The 18,383-nt window shown below is 55.0% G+C and overlaps 1 protein-coding gene across 2 annotated transcripts in view; it reads right to left on the reverse strand.

The window, feature by feature from the left end:
• The window catches only part of ARRDC1 (arrestin domain containing 1), a 39,646-nt gene extending 22,075 nt beyond the window's left edge, over window positions 1-17,571 (reverse strand). For both annotated transcript variants that reach the window (XM_055812210.1, XM_055812218.1), the window contains exon 1: window positions 17,370-17,571. In XM_055812210.1, the coding sequence (XP_055668185.1) occupies window positions 17,370-17,487 (118 nt within the window). In that variant the 5' untranslated portion in view covers window positions 17,488-17,571. The remainder of the gene's footprint in view (window positions 1-17,369) is intronic.
• Window positions 17,572-18,383: the final 812 nt, after the last annotated feature.

Here is an 18,383-nt window from a genome sequence, read left to right on the forward strand (position 1 = left end):
TCTGCTACCTCCCACCACACAAGTATCTGGGCATCCCAGCAAGTGTCCCACCACCCCTGCAAGGAGAGATACATTGGCACGAGCCCGTTAGCCTGCTAAAAAAGGTGTACAGCCCTGTCCGCAGCAGCAGCAGAGAGCTGGACCCCCCAGTACAGCCTGAACAAGCTCAGCTGCTGCTTGAGTTCACAGCCCACCCACCCTCACAAGGACATCCCCAGCTCGTGGGACACTGCTCCCATGTCCCGGGGTCAGCCTCTACTTCAAAGGACTACAGCAGAAGCACTTTGGCCATTAACGCTCATCCTTCACCAGGACCTCCAGTCACGTTGATAAGCATGTTGCTTCTCAGCAGCCAGACACCACTTCAAGTGAGTGGCTTCCTCCTCCTGTTAGAGACACAGGGTTCTCAGCAAAGCCACACAGCGAGGTCTGGAAGTATCTGACCCTCCCAAAGCAAGGACAGTAATCTAAGCTATGTTTGTGTCTTGCCATGGGAAAGTCACCCCAGAGCTCACCCTGTGGCAATGAGCTACGTGGCTTTCAGAAGAGGTACCCACAAGACATTTTCAGTTAGTCTTGGCCAATTCATGGGAGGTTGAAATCGAGCTCTGATGTCGACACTGCACCTTAAGAGACAGACAAACGCGACAGACTGGCCTTGGTGCACAGCACAAGATGATCTGCTGTGCTACCCCCACGCAGGGAGGACGCAGGCAGACCTGTCGAGACACAGACTGGGCCTTCAGGGTTGTCCCAGCCTGAACATCTCCTGTCCTGATTCTCACCAGGTTTTGCAACAGCTTTAATGGATCCCACAGAATTCCCTCCCCAGATTTGCCAGATGAACAGCTCTGCTGGCAGGAAGGTGGCAGGCGCTACCAGACAGACTCTTTTCCCATTTCACCCATCTGCTCCCTTGTATTCAAGCCACATCTCACAGGAAGCATCTCCCTGGGAGAAAGGTGGCCAATTTGCGTTGGCTTCGGAGCTCTCCCCCTCCCCACTGCACAAGCCTTCTCAGCCATGCGCATCTCACCACCTCCACCCACCTACCCAGACACCAAGGGCTGCAAGTGATGCTGCTTATAGCCACCTCAAACAGCTCTCCAGAGCACCTGCCTGGCCAGTGTGAGCTTGTCCTCCACACCGACTCAAGACAGGGTGGAAAGAAACCCAAACCCAGCCCTCTTTGCAAGGGGAATGCACAGCCCTTACCTCAGACCCCTTACTGGTGCTTTGCTACATGCATTCAGGCAGAATGGTCTCCTCAGGGCTTAAAAGCCTCTAATCCCACAATGAAGAACAGCCTCCCCCGTCAGATCTCCTGCCATACCTTCACGGCCTGATCACGACTTTGAATACCAGAGCCGGTTGCAGTCAAAGTGCTGTTTTATCTCAAGGGCAAAGGATAAGCAGCTCCAGATGCCAACTCTCATTAACCAAACATCAATACAGAAGCAAGACACGCTGGCTCACTTGTTTTGTGTCTGTGATGTGCATCGGCACTTCCAAGGCAGGGGGAGAACAGGAGAGCGTGGCCCACAACAGGAGCTGCCCACATCACAGCACACAGCCCACCCGGTCTGAGCAGACACAGGACCCCTCTCAAAGCAAACCACCACACCGAACCTGCCTGCGCACCCCCGGGTGACATCCAGTCCTCTTCTGCCAGCTGGCAGAGCCAAAAATCACACAGGGGTCTCAGCACCAGAAGGAGCAGGGAGTGGTTTCAGTAGGGTGGCAGCCTGTGTACTCACACGCTGGTACCAGCTCTCACGCTCCCACCTTGGACATCCCACCACATGTTTGGGCTCACAACAGGCCTGTCCTGCTCTGAGTTAGCACAGACAGCTGCTCCACTCCCACATTTTCACATGGGGGAGATGCGAGTGAGAAAAGCCCAACCAAGAACTGGGGAACGCTCGCATCCTTCAGGAGGAACAGCCCCTGAACAGCTCCCCCCCCAGCCTCCCTTCGCCACAGAAGTTTACAGATCACCACCATCTGTTGCAACACCCAGATAAGGGGATGATGGCCTTGAATTCAAGCCCAAGCCCGCTTGCTGCATTGCGGTGCTGAGGCATTCCTGTTCCTGGGAGGCAGGTGGGTGGGCATGTTCGAACACACACACATGTTATGGCCATCTCCCTTCCCACGGCAGACAGAGACTCAGCAACCAAAGGCAATGGGTTTGCAGCCTGACACTTGGAGCCAACCCTTGCCTGGTGGTCCCTGCTGCAATTGTGGACCCCCCCTATAACCCCCCATCAAAGCTAAAGTCCTTATCTAAAAGTCTCACTGCAGCTAGATAACGAGTTCTCTATAGCAGGCACAGGAGCTGCCAGCTCCCAGGCTTCTCAGTTAACCACTGACACCCCAAACTGGTGTGGTCACAGCCAGCCTCTGCCTACAGAGGAGGGATGGTCCCTGGAGGAAGAGCTCTGGGGTTCTCAGGGGTCCCAGTCCCACATCCCCACCGAGGACAGCCCTCTCTAGCCATGTTCCTGACCGCCACACTCCCTGGGGCTGCCATTCCCGGTGCGTGAGGGCAAGCAAAGGGGCAGAAAGCTGAAAAGCTTGAAAACAACTCCATAGCAATGGAAAAACTCTTCCCTTTGCGCTCTCCAAAGCCGCTAGCGTACCATTACCAGGCTCACCAAGTCATGAGATGTAGGACAAGCCTTGGAGCAGTTCAGGTGGCAGAGGATTTGTTGTGGAGCATCCTCTCCAACCTGCTCCAGAAACATGAGTTCTCTCTGCCTCACTGGGGGAGAAACGGAGCAGACAACAGCTCTGAGCTTACACATTGCCCTGCAGCAGAGCTATGGCCAGATATGGGGATCACGTGTCCCAGCTCATCCCCCTGGCTCCTGGAAGTGCCAGTGGACTAACTCACTCCCCCTCGCCAGCCAGCCCCCCACAGGGTGGGCAATGCTGGGGGGAGCCTGAGAGCCCCCCCATTTCACCCCCACAGCAAGCCCCAGCAGGAAAGCCTGGCAGCTGCAGGGTTCATTTCCCCCCAGGTTATCTAGGAGGTTTCAGAGGTGCCCAGTTCAACAGGTCAAACCATTCATCTTATTCCTAACCAGGTTCTGGAGCACCTAACCGTGTCAGCCTCTCCATGAGCATCCCATGGGCAAAGCAGGACACTGGGGACCTGCCCAGCTACTGTGTATGGACTCCTGCCCACAATCAGGAGGAGGGCAAGGGGCAGCTGACAGGCACAACTCGGGCACGTGGGCAGCTGCAAGCTCAAACCAGCATTGGTGGGCCAGGTCTGGCAAACCAGCACCACTGGAGCTGCTGCAACTGGAGCCAACTGAGGTGCAAAGCTTGTCAGCCTGTCAGGAGGCTAAACGTGCTGAGCCTTCCCAAGGAAATCTCTGTGCCAAGCTGCAGATAGAGCAATTAAAGGTTACTACATCAGAACAGGCCAGTTCCAGTTACTAGAAACCCATTAAAAATGTCTCTAGAATCCAGTGCTACCAGCGGCCCCAGTTAATACACTCTTGCTGCATGTTTATCCAGGCTGCTTTGAATAAATACAGTCAAAATAAGTCAAAAAACTGTACGGGAAGTGGAAGGGGGAGGCAAAGAACAGCAAGCAGAGAAGAAAAGCATTATGAAGCCATGTAGAAGGCAAGAGCCCTTCACCCCTGCAGTCCCCCAGGGATTCAGGGAAGCAGGCAGCTTCACATCCAGCCAGACACATCTTTAGCAACACGCTACAGCACGTGCCAAATGCTGGAAATAAAAGGAGACAGCTCAGCCATATCCATCTCTGCATGAAGTAAAAATAGAGATACCAGGAGCTGGGCACGTCTGCCTTCTTCCAAGGTGATTTAAGGAGAGCAGCCATAGACTTCAAATTACTTTTTCTGGTGACCCAGTAAGATGGCCTTCAGTGGGGAGCTGGTGTTGCATCACAGGCAAGAGGAAAGCTGAGGACAGACATCCCCCTCCCCTGCCAGGGGCAGGCTGTGTGTGGACAACCCTGCTGCCAAAATCCAGTGACGTGCTGAGCAAGCAATGTCTCACCGGCCACCCTGCACTTAGCAGCAGCAGGGCCAGTCCCAAGTGACCACCCCTGGCTTCAAGTCGCTTCTGTGTCACACACCTGCTGCAACAGGTACAGGCAACAGACAGCAGCAGCGGGCAGGAGGTGCTGACAGCTTGGTTGGTTTGGGTTTTCTGGGGTGGGGAAGGGAAGCAGCAAAAACCATGGAGGGTGGTGGCTGTCGCATTTGGCAGCATCTTATGCAGGACAAACGGACTGTCCCGTCATTCCCCTTCCTCAGCAAGGACAGCCAAAGAGCTGGCGACTGAGCTCTGAAATGGCACTTAGGAAAAAAAAAAAAAGCCCTGGGCTTTTGCCAGCTGAAGCCTGCTTGAGTCAGCACATGGCCCCAGCTGTGTGTTGGACCCGGAGGCTCCAGCCGTCCCTGCTGCAGAGAAGGAGGCGCCCAGCCCTGTGAGAAAGGGACGAGATGGATAGCAAAGCCACCCTGTGCATCTGTAGTGACCGCACACAGCACAGCGGACCGGGGCGCACATTTGGAATGGGCTCAGAGGGTACCTGGGGACTGAGACACCCTTTGGGAAACTTGCGTGGGACTGGATCCAGATAACGGGGGAGAAGAGGCAGAGGAAGCACTGTGGGAGACAAGTGAGTCTGCATCAGAGAAGTCTTCATTTCATGGAAACCTGCCACGGGAAGCCAGATCCCCGCTTCCTCATCCCCCTCCATCAGAGCCTCGGCAGGCAGCTGTCACCACGTTTTAATTAGATTTCCTCAAGCTGCCATCTGTACATCCAGAGCATCCCATGAGCTGGGAACGAGCCACCTCTCCCCCGCCCTGGCCCTGCATGCCCCAGGGGTCAGAAACAGCCCTGGGAGAAGGGGATGATGGATGGCCCTGAGCCCCAACCACTCCCTGACCGATGGCAGCGGGGATCTGCCCTCGACAGACTTCATGGGCTGTCACAGTGGCAGCAGGAGGCCACCTCAACACACAGCTCCACCTTCGAGTGAAACCTCTGGGTTCAAGAAAGATCACGAGTTTTGGTATGCCCTGAGGTCTTCTGGCCCTGTAAAGCCCCTGCCCTGGATCTGGATGAAGATGATGGGTTTGAGGTTACCCACACTGCCAGTAAAGTGGGACCAGATGGTACTGGGAAAACAGAAAGCCTGGGAGACAGCAAGACCCACAGACAGAGCAAGTTAATCTCAACTAGTTTGTAGAGACTGGGCAATTCCTAGAAAAGCTCCCTGGAAAGTGGACACCAAGGACACTGAGAACCTGAAGAGGGGCAGGATGAGGCCTTTGTACTGATGGCATTTACACAGCAACACACCAGTACAATGCCGGACACAAAGGGCTCAAGTCTGCTAAGCAGGAAGGCTGGATGCTCACAAGATATGCTACTCCCTCAGCACCCAGCCCTCATGCACGAACATACTGAGACACTACTAATTAAACCAGCAGCTCCTAATTAATTCTCAGCTGTCCCCATCCTTCTGGGTCCATCCTGTCAGTTCTCAGAGACACAAATAGTCTTGAGCATTTCACAAGCCAGCGAGGCGTGAGCAGAGCTTACACCAAATGCTAGAGGCAGCAACGAGTCTGGCACGAGGTTAAGGATTGTCTGGGAAGGTTTTAATCTTCTTCCTTCCCAAGAGCCCAGCGCAGGGGCAGAAAGGGGATTCGGCCTCTAATGTGGATGGAGAAGAGTTGTCTAGAAGAGTAGTTCATGCTTTCCGTCTCAACTCAAACCCAAGCCCACAGCCAGGCTCTGGGAGGCGAGTTATCTGGAGCTGACACACATCGAGCAGCATCTCCCACACCAGCAGCAGCCTCGAGCACACAAAGGACTTGGCAGTTGCTCCCTGTGACCCAGGGGACATCCCACCTCCCACAACCAACCAGCCCATCACACAAGTCACACCTAATACAGCTCTCCACTCTGAGGCTGCAGACCGGCTCCCAGCAAAATACTGTTGTTGCCACAGTTTGACCCATCTTTGTCCCTGTGCAGCTGGCTGCGGGCAATGCTCCTGCCACACATCAGCCCAGCTGGAGCTCAGGACCACCCTGCAGATCCCTCTGCAGTGACACAAGCTTTGACATCATTTAGCCTCCAGGAGCAAGATCTGCTGCTCAGCCATTTCTTCCTCAGGTTGGCATTTGCCCTCTGCACCCTGCAAGAGGCTGGACCAGCCAAATGACTCACAGCCATGGAAGGGACAGTCCCTCCCTTCCTGGCTCTGACCTTTCAGTGAGCTGATTTCCAGGACAGCAGAGCCAGCCCTGCAAGCCCAAACTAAGCAAAACCCATCCTAAGGGCTGGGCCACAAGTGCCTCTTCTCCCTGGCTGTAGCAACAGGGCTGTATCTGCCTGCTGTCAGGCTCTAGCAGGAGGACGCCGCTGGGTCTCCCACACGACCTGCAGGAAGCCCAGACCCACAAACGCAGCCCCACACTGCAGGAACCAGCTCCTCAACACAGCCGGTGAAAACTCCACCTGTACCAACAATGAGGGAGCAACAGCTCTACTAGGAAGGCAGAGCGCCCACAGCCATTATTTTGGCTGTGCACGAGTTATTTTAGCCAGAGTCCAACGTGAGGAGTGGCACGTTCACACAGGTAGTATCGACACATGGAGGATGTCCTCATTCTAGCAAATGCAGAAGTCTCCAAAGGGAGACTGGGCAGGTGTGTGCCTGTAGAAAAGCAAAGCAGCAAATCTTCTCAGAGTCCTCCCCCAGGCAGGTTGATCCTCTCCGCTCTTCAAGCAGTTTCTTCCATCAGGTTGAGAGCAACAGGGAAACCTATACTTTCCAGCTCTTCCCCAGAGTAAGAGGTCAACATACACCCCAAGAGAAGAAAGCAAACTGTTGGGTTCCCGTTTAGAACAAACTCCTGTTCAAACAGAAGGCTCCTCTCCCTTGTAGAGCTGACAGGTTTATTTATAGCATCACAGTGTTTTATCAGCACGTTGGCTGCCCTCAGAGGAAGGGGTCATCTCAAACATCTGGAATGAAATCCCCAGCTGAGCACATTTAACAAGCCTGTCTTTGCACATGTCAGGCTGTGGGTGGAAAACTCACTGGCAAACAAGGCCACACGGGCTGTGGGAGGGGGATGCCCACATGCCACAAAGCCTGTGCCTTGGATCTGCCAGTCCTGCTGCCAAAGGCAACAGCAGCTCCTTAGCAACAGGCATCAAACACTGTGGCATCTGTGTGGACCAACAGGCTGCACCCTGTCCTGCCCTTCACCCCGATGCCCACCACATCACTGCTGCCTCAGCCACCTCACTGCTCACCAAACGTGCTCCAGAGAGGACTCCCCCAGCATCCCTTCTCCAGAACTGCCTCTTGCAAGAAAAGGACAAGTTTGGGGTTTTTTTTTTAAGCTTCAGATTGATGCAGGTCCTAGCGCCGTGACAACCCAACAGCCTGGGAAGAGAGGTGTGGGGAATGGGGTTACTCTGCCTTGAGAGCCCACAAGGACAGAGGTGGCTGCACCGTCACAGCCAGATAGCACAGAGCCCATGCGCGCAGCCTGGCAGGGGTGTACAGCCACACAGCTGTCCCTGCCCTCACCGTGCCACCTACCCTGGCCTCCCCACTGCAGGCACCAGCGCCAGGCTGCCCACCAACGCACCATGGCCTTCCCACAGGACAGCCCGGGCTGGACCAGGGACAGGCAGCATCCCTCATTAGTGGCTACAGAGAAAGCAGGGAAGAAAGTCATACCTCGGACCCATTTTGGGAGCCCAAACTCTTGCCCCATCCTAAAGAGGTAGCACGGCCCTGCAGAATTGCTCCATGCAACACCTGCTGCCACACACGGGGCTGGGTCAGCGACGCCAGCCCTTGGGTCCTTGTGCAAGGAGAGCAACCACACACCACCACAGCGTGCCGAGGGACCAGCCTCTTCCTCCCAAGCCACGATGGCATATGCAGACACCCTGTGTGCTGGGAACAGCCAGAGCAGACAGCAGTACAGGAGGCACTGCGAGAAACTACGGATTTGGCAGTAAGAGGCAGATCTCACAGCTGACTACGAATATCCCCATGCCAGCCACCCACCTCAGCCACACTGCCAGCACTCGCTGCCTCCTCTCCCAAGATCTATTCCTCTGAGTATCAGTGGGGAAATGCAGAGAGGTTGCAGAGGAGCAGAAGGCTGGTGGAGATAGCTGCAGCGTTTCATGTGGATCTTCAACCACTCTGCTGTGTGAAGCCAACTTTCAAGCTCAAGAAACGTCTTTCCTTTCTACTTCTCTGGACTGAAATTCAAAGGGGAAAACTCTGACCTGTTTAGAGACCAGCATGCCTGTCCTCCTTCTAGAGCTATGCTTGAGGCTCGCTTCTGTTTGCCCCATCCACGAGACAGCCGTCTGTGCTTTTACTAGGACAGGACAAGCTCCAGGCCGGGCTTGTAGCAAGTCAGACACCGGCAAAGAGGAGCTCAGCTTGTTACCCAGCAGATCTCTGCAAATAACATGACCTGTCACTGCCTGCGCTCCCTCCTTCTCGCCCAGCGCTCGGTACAGCTCGGCACAGCCCAGGTGCAGCCCAGCTCCTGGTCTCGTCCTTGCCACGCTGCCCCGAGCAGCTACACCCAGCTCTGCGGGGCTGCAGGCTGCCTGCCAGCACCAGCACCTCCCAGCAGCACATGCTGCCAGCTTGGTACAGAAACATCTCGTATTTAGGATCTCAGTGAGGTCCAGGAGAGTTTTACTTACAATCCCCTTAACAACACAGATCCTAATTCACTGCCAGCCTTTTCAGGGGACCTGGGCCACTTAAACTTGCTATTGTGAGCCCTGGACAATGCGAACATAAGCAAGCTGTGCTCTTCAAAGAAAAAACAAGGCTGTACACACATAAGCACTCAGAGCATCTTAATCTTCAATGTTTGGCCCCTAGAACAGCCCTGTAGGAGGAGAATGCAGGTCCCAGATGCCCAACGTGGAGCAGAGCCAGCAGCTCGCCCCAGCTCACAGGAATGCTGACGGACACCAGGACTTGCCAGCACTCAACACTTCAGCCAGCCAGGGACCACAGCCACTCTTCCTCAGGCTGAGCAGCACTGAAACAGAAGAGCAGAACCTCTTTTTTTATAGCTTGCCCAAAGTGAAGTAGGTTTCCACCCAGCACTTAACACTACTTTAGGCCAAAGCAGTTATGATATTCCCGTACACTTGACTTGGCTGTCTAAAAAAGGAAGAACCAGGCAAGAAACCCCACCACAGTCCACCACACAGTGCTGCAGGTCCCAGGAGGCTTTTGCTGGGTGTGTTAACACCAGTCAGGTTTACGCTGTAACAGACTGCCCCTTTAAATTCATTCACAAATTTGATTGTTCTTTGCCAGCAAGTGCAAAGCCAGGCATCTTCTCCCACCTCGCTGGCAGAACAAGCCAGCGATTCACCTGATACAAGGAGCAGCCAGCGAGGCTGAGCTCTCTGATGTCCTGGGAACACACCTCTGTTTGCCACCACTTCCAGCGCTCTGCTCTGTTCTTCCCACATCTCAGAGCAGGTTCAGCGAGCTCTTCCCCCCAGACAGCCCCTCTGCTCCCACCGCAGGAGCATCACCCCTCCACACTGGGTGCAAAAGCCACTGAAGGCAGATAAATAGCCGACTGATCAGGTTTCTCTACTTACCACAAAGAGGTTGATTCACCAGAGCCTACTCCCTTCTCAGGCTCTTTCTAAATAAAGGCTTCAAAGACTTCTGGAAATTCATGCTTAACAGGCTTACTGTAATGCCCGGGTACAAGGGCTCCTGTGGGCCAGACTCTGCTGCAGGACTGCGTCATGCTCATTTTCTTCTGAGACTCCCCGATACACTTGTCTAGGAGTTAAGGCTACAATAAGTCTTGTTGGCTGATGCTCATTTTGGCAGATCCTCACTGCCACCCACAACACAGCTCTCCCAGTCTTTTCAGCCAGGGCCAGCCCTGCAGATGCAATGCAGATGCTCAGGAGAGGAGGTGACGCCCCTCCATCACCTCCTGGGGCTCAAGGGATGGATCCCAGGCACAAACTCCCCAGTACCTGGCCTCCGTCCTGAGAAAAGAACACTTGCAAAGTCAGCTCAGGACCCAGTCAGCCAGGAAAAGGTCTGTTACAGGCTGGACAACCCCCACCACGTGCACCTGGGGCTGAAAGGATTCAGCAGAGACAATATTGCCATAACCAGGCATCCTGAGCAAGCCTCCGCCTCCAAGGCACTGAGAAGGACTAAAGCAGCAAGTTCAGGACTGCTCAGCCACCCTGGAAACAACAGTTTCAGCATGAGGGGTTGGAGCCCGCATACAAGGAGAGAAGCCAAGAGCACGGGGGACAAGCAACCACGCATAACTGCACCAAGGCCCGTCCACCCTGCGGCCACCCCTCCTCCAGGTGCTAAACTCGTGAGTCAGCAGCTAGAATTTGCTGAGACACCTCCAATCGTCTGCTTCAGCGCTGCTGCAGCTCCCAAGCACAAGCCCGAAGCCAACCCACCTCCCCCTAGCAGGAGAGGTTTCAAGTGCCTTTTCCTTAAGAGTAAAGCAGTAAAGCAACCCTGCGTTTTCGTGAGCCCTCATTTCACCCGGGTAGCAGCGCAGGCAGGTCCTCCAGTGGGGAGGGAGGAAGGCACAGCATGGGATGGCATGACAGGAGATCCCAGCCACCATGCCTCACCTGCTCCCCGCTGAAGATTTCATACACCACACCGAGCTCTCGAGTATTGCTTTCACACGTCTCAACTGTCAAGAAATCCCCCCGCCCCACCATCTCCAGAGAAAGCAGCCAGAATCCACTTCATTCTGCATAATAGCTGCTCCTATGATTTTCTTTGATGCCATTCAATACAAGCAGCTGGATTCTCTATTTATAGCAAGATCATCAGTTTGGAAGGACAACTTAGGTTCTTGTTATTACCACAGCACCAGATACATAACAGATCTCTGCTATGCGAGGAGGGCTACAAGTTGGTACGACAGTCCCTGTGGCCAGGCTGGACACCTCCAGAGGTCCAAGCAGACAGAAAATGGAGCATTTGTGACCGAGAGCTGCACCCTGGACCTGACATTCAGTCCCGTGCTGACACTCCCCATCAAGGCGGCACCAATTCATTCCCGCACACATGGAGCTTTCCTCCCTGAAGACGCTGCCTTCCGAGCTAGTTTTATTCAAGTGTTATTGTAGGGAGCATGTGGGATTCAGGCAGGCGCATTTGGGAGGGAGGGACAGCAAGCTGCAGCAGCATTGTTACTGTTGGCCTGAGTTGCTAAAGCCAGAACGACCGAGCACGGTTCCGTCAGCAAGAACAAAAGATTGGAAGTTATAAGCATTAGTGCTCCAGAAATGATTCATTCTTCTTGGAAACAGCCTTTTTGCTACCTACAGATATGTGATAAGCTCCACTTTTAATCAAGGTTAAGGTGCTCAGAGGTCAGGGTGTTTTTAAACTAGGTGTTCAAATTATTCCAGGCTGGCACTAGCTTGTCACCCTCACCTTGATGAGAGGGTCAAAAGTAGCGTCCACCCTTATCTCAGGACACCCCCCATATCCTCTCTGCTGCCATCACCCAGCGTCTCAAGGTCCTGATACACCTGTGGGAGTTAGCTCAAGGCATTCAGTTCAATCACAGGGCTCTGACCCACCCCTTCAAATGGTCCCTGATGCTGGACAAAGTGGTTCCCAGCCACAGCTACCCACCTCCTGGTGTAAGTCCTCTGTGCACAAGCTTATTCACAGCAAAACCCCCAGCTCACACTTGACGCTGGCACCTCACCAGCTAGTTTTAACTGGCCATCAATGAGACTTGGGGGATGTGGAGTTACTGTTAAAAAGCCATCTTGAGGAGAGAGAAGCCTGCACATCTTTGTGGTCTGAAGCCATTTCACCTCCTGTTTCAGATCCTGGACATGACACAGGGACTCTGAGCACACACAGGCACGACTGTGCACAAGGTAAAACTCTCAAGACCGGCCCTTTGCTCATTTTCTCCTCTCCTAAGCAGTTTGCACTTTTACACAAGAGATGGGAAGAGCAACAGATTTTAAGAGCAGCACAAAGAGGTAATTAACTTCCACAGCAATCCCTGTTGCCAGGCTTCAGAGGTCACAACAGCAGCCTAAAGGCTGTGTGCTGGATATCTCAGCAATCAGCCCTCAAGAACAGAGGCACCAAACCAAAACCCAGCCCCTGGCATGCTTGCCAGGCTGTTGCAGAAGCAGCTGCCCTGAGCAGGAGGAGTAAAGACTTGCCCCAGTGCCTGGCAGAGCACCTTTCTCTACGCTTTTGCACAGGTCAGGTCTGCAGCAGCCCCGCAGCACAACCCAACCAACCCATTGCCCTTCTTCTCTTGGAAGAGCCCAAGCGTCACCTCCTTCTCCAGACAGCAGATGGTCTGCATGCCCATCCTACTCTTTCTGGCTGTCAGTGCCTCTAGCAAGACTGTGCCAAGTCAAGTGACAGCTATGTGTCCTCTACAGACGTATTTCCTCTTCCCCACGGATGACTTTCAGCAAAAGGTATTCCACAACATGCTATGAGCAGAGCATGCCTGTCCATGCACACACACCTCCTCTGGCAGAGGGGCTAGCCCCAGCCATCATCCTCCTCAGCTGCTCCTCCTCGCCCAACCCTGCCTGCAGGGCCATGCCAGGGATGGGGAGCTGCCTCCGGAGGAGAGGGATGGAAACCCACAGAATTCCTCCTCCCAGCCAGGAAGCCTCCCTGCTGCTTACCTGACTCCAGCCCTGAAAGACAAGCTACATCTCCGACAGCCCTGCACTGCTGCTGGGAAGGAATAAGCACTCACACCCCGTTTGTCACACTTGGAAGCAAATCAGACAGACAGAACTCTGCTCCACTTGTTCTCCCATTTTGTTAAACAAGAGATGGGAGGCCGCAGCACGTCTCCTCGCCAAGGAAAGCAGCAAGCAGAGTTTTTCAGATGAGCACAAGTGGTGCGCGGGCGGGGGGAGCAGCAGAGAGAGGCACACACTGCAGCGACAAGAGACACAAAACAATCTCGTGATTAGTTATTAACTCCAGAGGAGTTGGAGCTCTAGCAGCAAGCCAGCCAGGAGAGCAAAAATCCCTCTTTTGTTCCACAGCCTCAGACAGACTTGGCCACACAGCTCCCTGCTGTCTCACTCCAGACAATGAGAAAAGAAAGTTAATCCACTTTGCCTACAGCAGGAGCCATCCAGCCTGCTGGAGCGATGCTGCAGAACGATGTATGAGCATTCCTGCACATCAGTGCCAGCCTCCCCTCATGCTGGCACCCACCGCTGCTAGCGGATGCCGGATGGCTCAAGGACCTCACCGGGCACTGCCTATATCGCCAGGGGCAGCAACAGCTTTGAATCCGCTCCTGCCTTCCAAACCCACCGTGCCCTTGCCCAGCTCTGCACTGCAGGCGCCGCGCTCCCTTCCACACTGCCACCCAAAGCGGAGACCAACCGTGGGGTTCCTCCCACCCCGATGATGTATAGGTGACCTTACACACCTACATTTACACCTAAATTTATACCTAAATTTCAAATCCACCTTTACAGAAGAAAAACTTCTGACTCAGGACAGAGCAAGCTTCAGACTATGAACCAGGGACCGAATCCATGCTTTGAACATCACTTTCCCAAGCAGCCCAAGCCACAGCCTTTCTGCAGGAACAGTATTCTCCTCTGTTTCAGAGGTCAGGTAGTAGAAAGGATTGTGGCCAACAGTGACCTTCAGTGTCACCTCTTCCCCTCGGGAACAGCACAGGTTACACACACAACAAAACCACCTTACATGTTAGCCAAACGCAAACTTCTTCCTACTGCCCTTCTAGGGAAACAGAAGCCATCTTTTAGTTCGGATACATACTTAGGTTTCAAGTGACCTGCTTTTCAAACCCCTTCTTCACCACCAGCCTTCTTGGTTCTCTGTATAAGAAGTAAGAAAAATTACTACATTTAAGATTAGAGAAGGAAATTATGATTCACAGGCTCTCTGCTCTGCAGAAATGGGAATTACGTACCTGGGTACTTCTAGAGCACGAACAGACATAGGTACTTCTGTCTGCAGCTTTGTAGTTCAGGGTAGTGATTTTAAAGTCAAGTCATCACTGCATAAACCTGGACAGCTAAATAATAGAGTAGGGAATAGCAAAGTGCTGAAATCTGCTCCAGAAAGCACTCGCAGGTTTCTTTAGTGACCCACAAGAGAGGGCTGTTATTTCAACATTACACTTCTGCCCGCATGAAGGCTTGCCGAATGGCAGGCAGCAGGACTGAAATAATCTACACGGGCCCTGGAAGCCGCAGAGTTGAGAGGAAAGTGCTCCAGCATCCCCGAGCAGCACCAGCCTTTGTCCCAGCACGCTCCTGCCAGCAACCGGGCCGCCTGCCCTGCTCTGAACAAACTTATTTCCCTTCTCCCTCCTCCCGAATTAACTCCCTCTCCAGCTGTCCCAGCGCCAGCTTCCTGTTAAGCTTAATTATTCTTTGTACACCGAGTTTGATGATTTACCCAGCAAGCCAGGCACAATGATTAGGAATTCTGCATTCCCATTAGCGCTCTCCCCCAAGGCTCAGAAGTTTTCCGGGAAGGACCTTAACCCCAGCACAGCCACAGGGAGAAGCATGCCACCCCAAATGGTCTGTGTGGGTCATCAAAGGGCAGTCAGTCATCTTTTGTGACACTGCCACAAGGCCAGCTGAAGGTGTGCTACGGAACAGCCTTTATTGCTAGTCAGCAGGGCTGACACAGAAGGCAGCGTAGGTGGAAGCATTTATGATCCCAAAAGGTGTGTCTCCAGTTACGCTTTCCTATGACCCAAGATTTCTTGGGTGGTTGTTTAGCAAGCTAAAAGCAGAACGAGCTTTGTTTGTTTGCATTGTCCACCTTTTAGAAGGTGCAATTTTCAAGAGCCATGAAACGAGTTACTCTGTGAAGTAGTCATCGGCAGGCTTGCTGGCATCTGTGATCTCAAAAACCACAACACAGAGAAGCCACCCCACCAGACTGGTCCAGCTCAGGAAATGGAAAGCACCATGCCGCAGTGCTGTGAGCCAGACCTGCACTGGGCGAGGACTTTGTGTCTTCTCCTTTGAGCTGTTTATTAATCTGAAAAGCCATAGCTGGTCACAGAGGTGTAGGTATACATACTGTATCAGAAAAGTTGATGCCACCCACCTCTCCTCACATCCCAGAGGAAAGCTACAGCGTGTCAGGGGTTGTCTGATTCCTCCCGTGCTGAGCCTGTGGAGCTCAACGGGGCTGACTAGTCCCTTTGAGACCTCTCCCCAGCAGGTTGTTGCCTGCTGTCAAACCAAGGAGGATGTTTCAGCAGCTACACAAGCCTCCTCCTCGGAGGGCAAGACACTTCCTTCAGCCAGAAGGAAGGCGAGAAGCCCCATCTGAGAGATCCCCAGCCCCAACGTGTGGGTATAAACACCAGAACAGCAGGGAGGATGCACAGCAAGAAGTCACCCTTGTGCTCTGCAGATGCTGGCATCACATCCCAATGTGACTTATTCGGGCAGGTTCAGACACCAGTAACAGAAAGTTTTCCAGCCCAGCTGGTGGAGGCAACATGCAGGGACCTCAGCCCAACAGAGCTGCTCAAGTCACCTCTACACCAAGGCAGAAGGAACAGCCACACACAGCCCACCTCAGATTTTGGCTCCATACTTCTGCCCATTTTCCTAGAGCTCAACTGCCCCAGCTTCTTACTAAAATCCTTGCCCCAGCATCAAACACCAGATCCAACAGCAAAACCCCTCCTGGCTTCAGGGCTAATATTGATGCCAGACCCTGAAGCTTCACAGAGTCAAAGCAATAAGGAAGCAGAAAGAAGGTCTACAACAAAGAGACACCTTCTTCCTTCCCCACAATGATCAGGTGCAGCACACCAGGAAGCAAAGATCTGGTGTAGAGAGAACCTGGCTGCTCCCCTCCAAGATGGGAGCTGTAGAGGAAACAAAACAGTAAGGTGTAACTGTGGTCAGCTGGCTGTGCAAGGGGCTGGCACAACCGAGCCCTCCATGGCCAAACGCTCTCATCTCATCCAAAAGGCACCTTCAGGAACAGGCGTGGAAGTCAACGGGATGGGCCGAGGATGGAAGTCAGCCACACTTCGTTAAGAACGTGTTTGCTGGGAGTAGTACATCTGGGAGTATCCTCCAAAGATAAACGCTGGACCGTGCAACTGTTTTGCTCTGAGAGGAGTGAAAGAGACTACAAGTCTGCACTTGTCCTAGATACCTTTTTCCTCAGGAAGCTTCCAAAAAGCTATTGCAGACAACGGGGAGAGCTGCTTGCAAAAGCAAGCCATAGGCAAGCGTATCCACCGTCACCCAGGCTGACGTCTCTGTTCAAGGGACTTTGCATTTTACAGTCTTCGGTTCCCCCCACCCCAACAATTTGTTATAAAGGAAGAAGTGTGCACATAGAAGCAAGCAAGACAAAATCCAGCAAACCAGTTTGCACTTCCACAGCATCGAGCACAAAAGTAACTTGGAAATGCGAATGACTTCCCTAGGGTGGGGGAACACATTCCCAGTTTGGAAAATCCAAACCGAGCAGCTCAGCTCACCTCCCGACACACACACACGCTCCATCCCCATCCCCCTGCCGTAGCACGCTGTACCAGCCGGGCCTGGGTCTCCCTCGAAGCAACAGCCGCCCACAGCCCCCACACAGCGGGGGGCACTGCTGCCTCCCCGGCACACACAGCCTGGGTATCTCCCGAACCGGCACTTCCACAGCTCAGAACGTTCGTGTGAGACGTTACCAAACGCCTTCTCGCCGCGGAGCCGCCTGCAAACGGGTGGCTGCCGCCCTGCCGGGCACGGGCCGCCGGGACCCCCCGCCCCGCCGGGACCCCCCGCCCCGCCCCGGGGCCGACGCCACGGCGCTGCGGGCACCGGCGGGGGGCGCAGGTTCCCCCGGTGCCACCGCCCTGCACCCGCCGGCTCCGGCGGTGCCTGTGAGCCACCCTCGCCCTGGGTGTTTTTGGGGTTTTTTTTCCGGGGGTGCTGGTTTGTTTGCTTTTTTCATGGGAAAAAGTAAAAAGTAAGAGGGAAGCAAAGGAGAAAATACCCCCGCACAGGCGGCTCCTGCCCGTCCCGCAGCGGGGGAAGCGAGCTGCAAGCCCCGCAGCACCCGGGCCCCAGCACCGCCGGGGGGACGGACCCGGCTCCCGCCCGCGTCCCCCCCCGCCCCGGCAGCGGCCCCACGGGCGAGGGCAGCCCGCGCCCCCCGGCCCCGCGGCGGGAACCCGGCCCGGCCCCCCCCGGCCCCGCCGCCCGGAGAGGCGGGCGGGGGCAGCCACGGCCCCGGGGAGGCGGCGGCCAGGCCGCGGGCTCACCTCGGTACTGCAGCGAGCCCGAGAGGCGCACGGTGACGGTGCCGGCCAGCGGCTCGCCGGGGCTGTAGACGACGCGGCTGTCGCCCAGGCGGATCTCGAACAGCTGCACCTTCCCCATGGCCGCGCCGGCCCCACCGGCCCGGCCCGGCCCGCTCCGCTCCGCCGACAGCGCTACCTGCCGCCCCGCGCCGCGCCGCGCCGGCCCTGCCCGCCCGCCCGCCCGCCCCGCCCCGCCCCGGCCCGCCCCGCGCCGCGAGGGAAGCGCCGCGAGGGAAGGGCCGGCTGTGGGGCTGGGCTGTGAGGCCAGACTGTGAGGGAAGGGGCAGCTTGTGGGGCCGGGCTATGAGGGAAGGGGCAGCTTATGGGGCCGGGCTGTGAGGGAAGGAGCCGCTTGTGGGGCTGGGCTGTCTGGTTGGGCTGTGAGGGAAGAAGCCGGCTATGGAACAGGGCTATGAGGGAATAAGCTGGGTGTGGGGCTACGCTGTGGGGGAAGGGGCAGCTTATGGGGCCGGGCTGTGAGGGAAGGGGCGGCCTGTAGGGCTGATCTGTGAGGGAAGGAGCTGTCCCAGCATGGGGCCATCTTGCCTCCAAGTGCTCCCTTCTCCATCTAATCTGATCTCCTCCCTGTAATTCTCCCGGCCCAGCTGTCACATCTTCCCCCTCCTATTTTTATAACCCAAATCTCTTTAAGCATCCAGCAAGGGGCAAATGCAGGGGACCCGATGGCCGCCTGGGGCTGAGGGGTAAATGGCGGCCTCATGCTCCCAGCAGGTCAGGGTGAAGGTGCCTGACCCCGCCGAGGTATCCCAGGAAGCTGAGGGCGAGCAGCCGGCTTCCCTCCATCACACTTGCCATGTTCCCCCTCTGAGCTGTGTGATTGAATAAAAAAACATCTGTAAAATCCACACCAAAGGCAGCACTGAGGAAAGGCACCTCCCGGCGAGGCCTCCCGGCCACTGGCACGCAGGCTGTGTACACAGGCAGAATTAATAAGTATGAAACAGGCTGTTTATC

This window comes from Falco peregrinus, chromosome 1 (assembly GCF_023634155.1).
Source record: "Falco peregrinus isolate bFalPer1 chromosome 1, bFalPer1.pri, whole genome shotgun sequence".
NCBI lineage: Eukaryota > Metazoa > Chordata > Aves > Falconiformes > Falconidae > Falco > Falco peregrinus.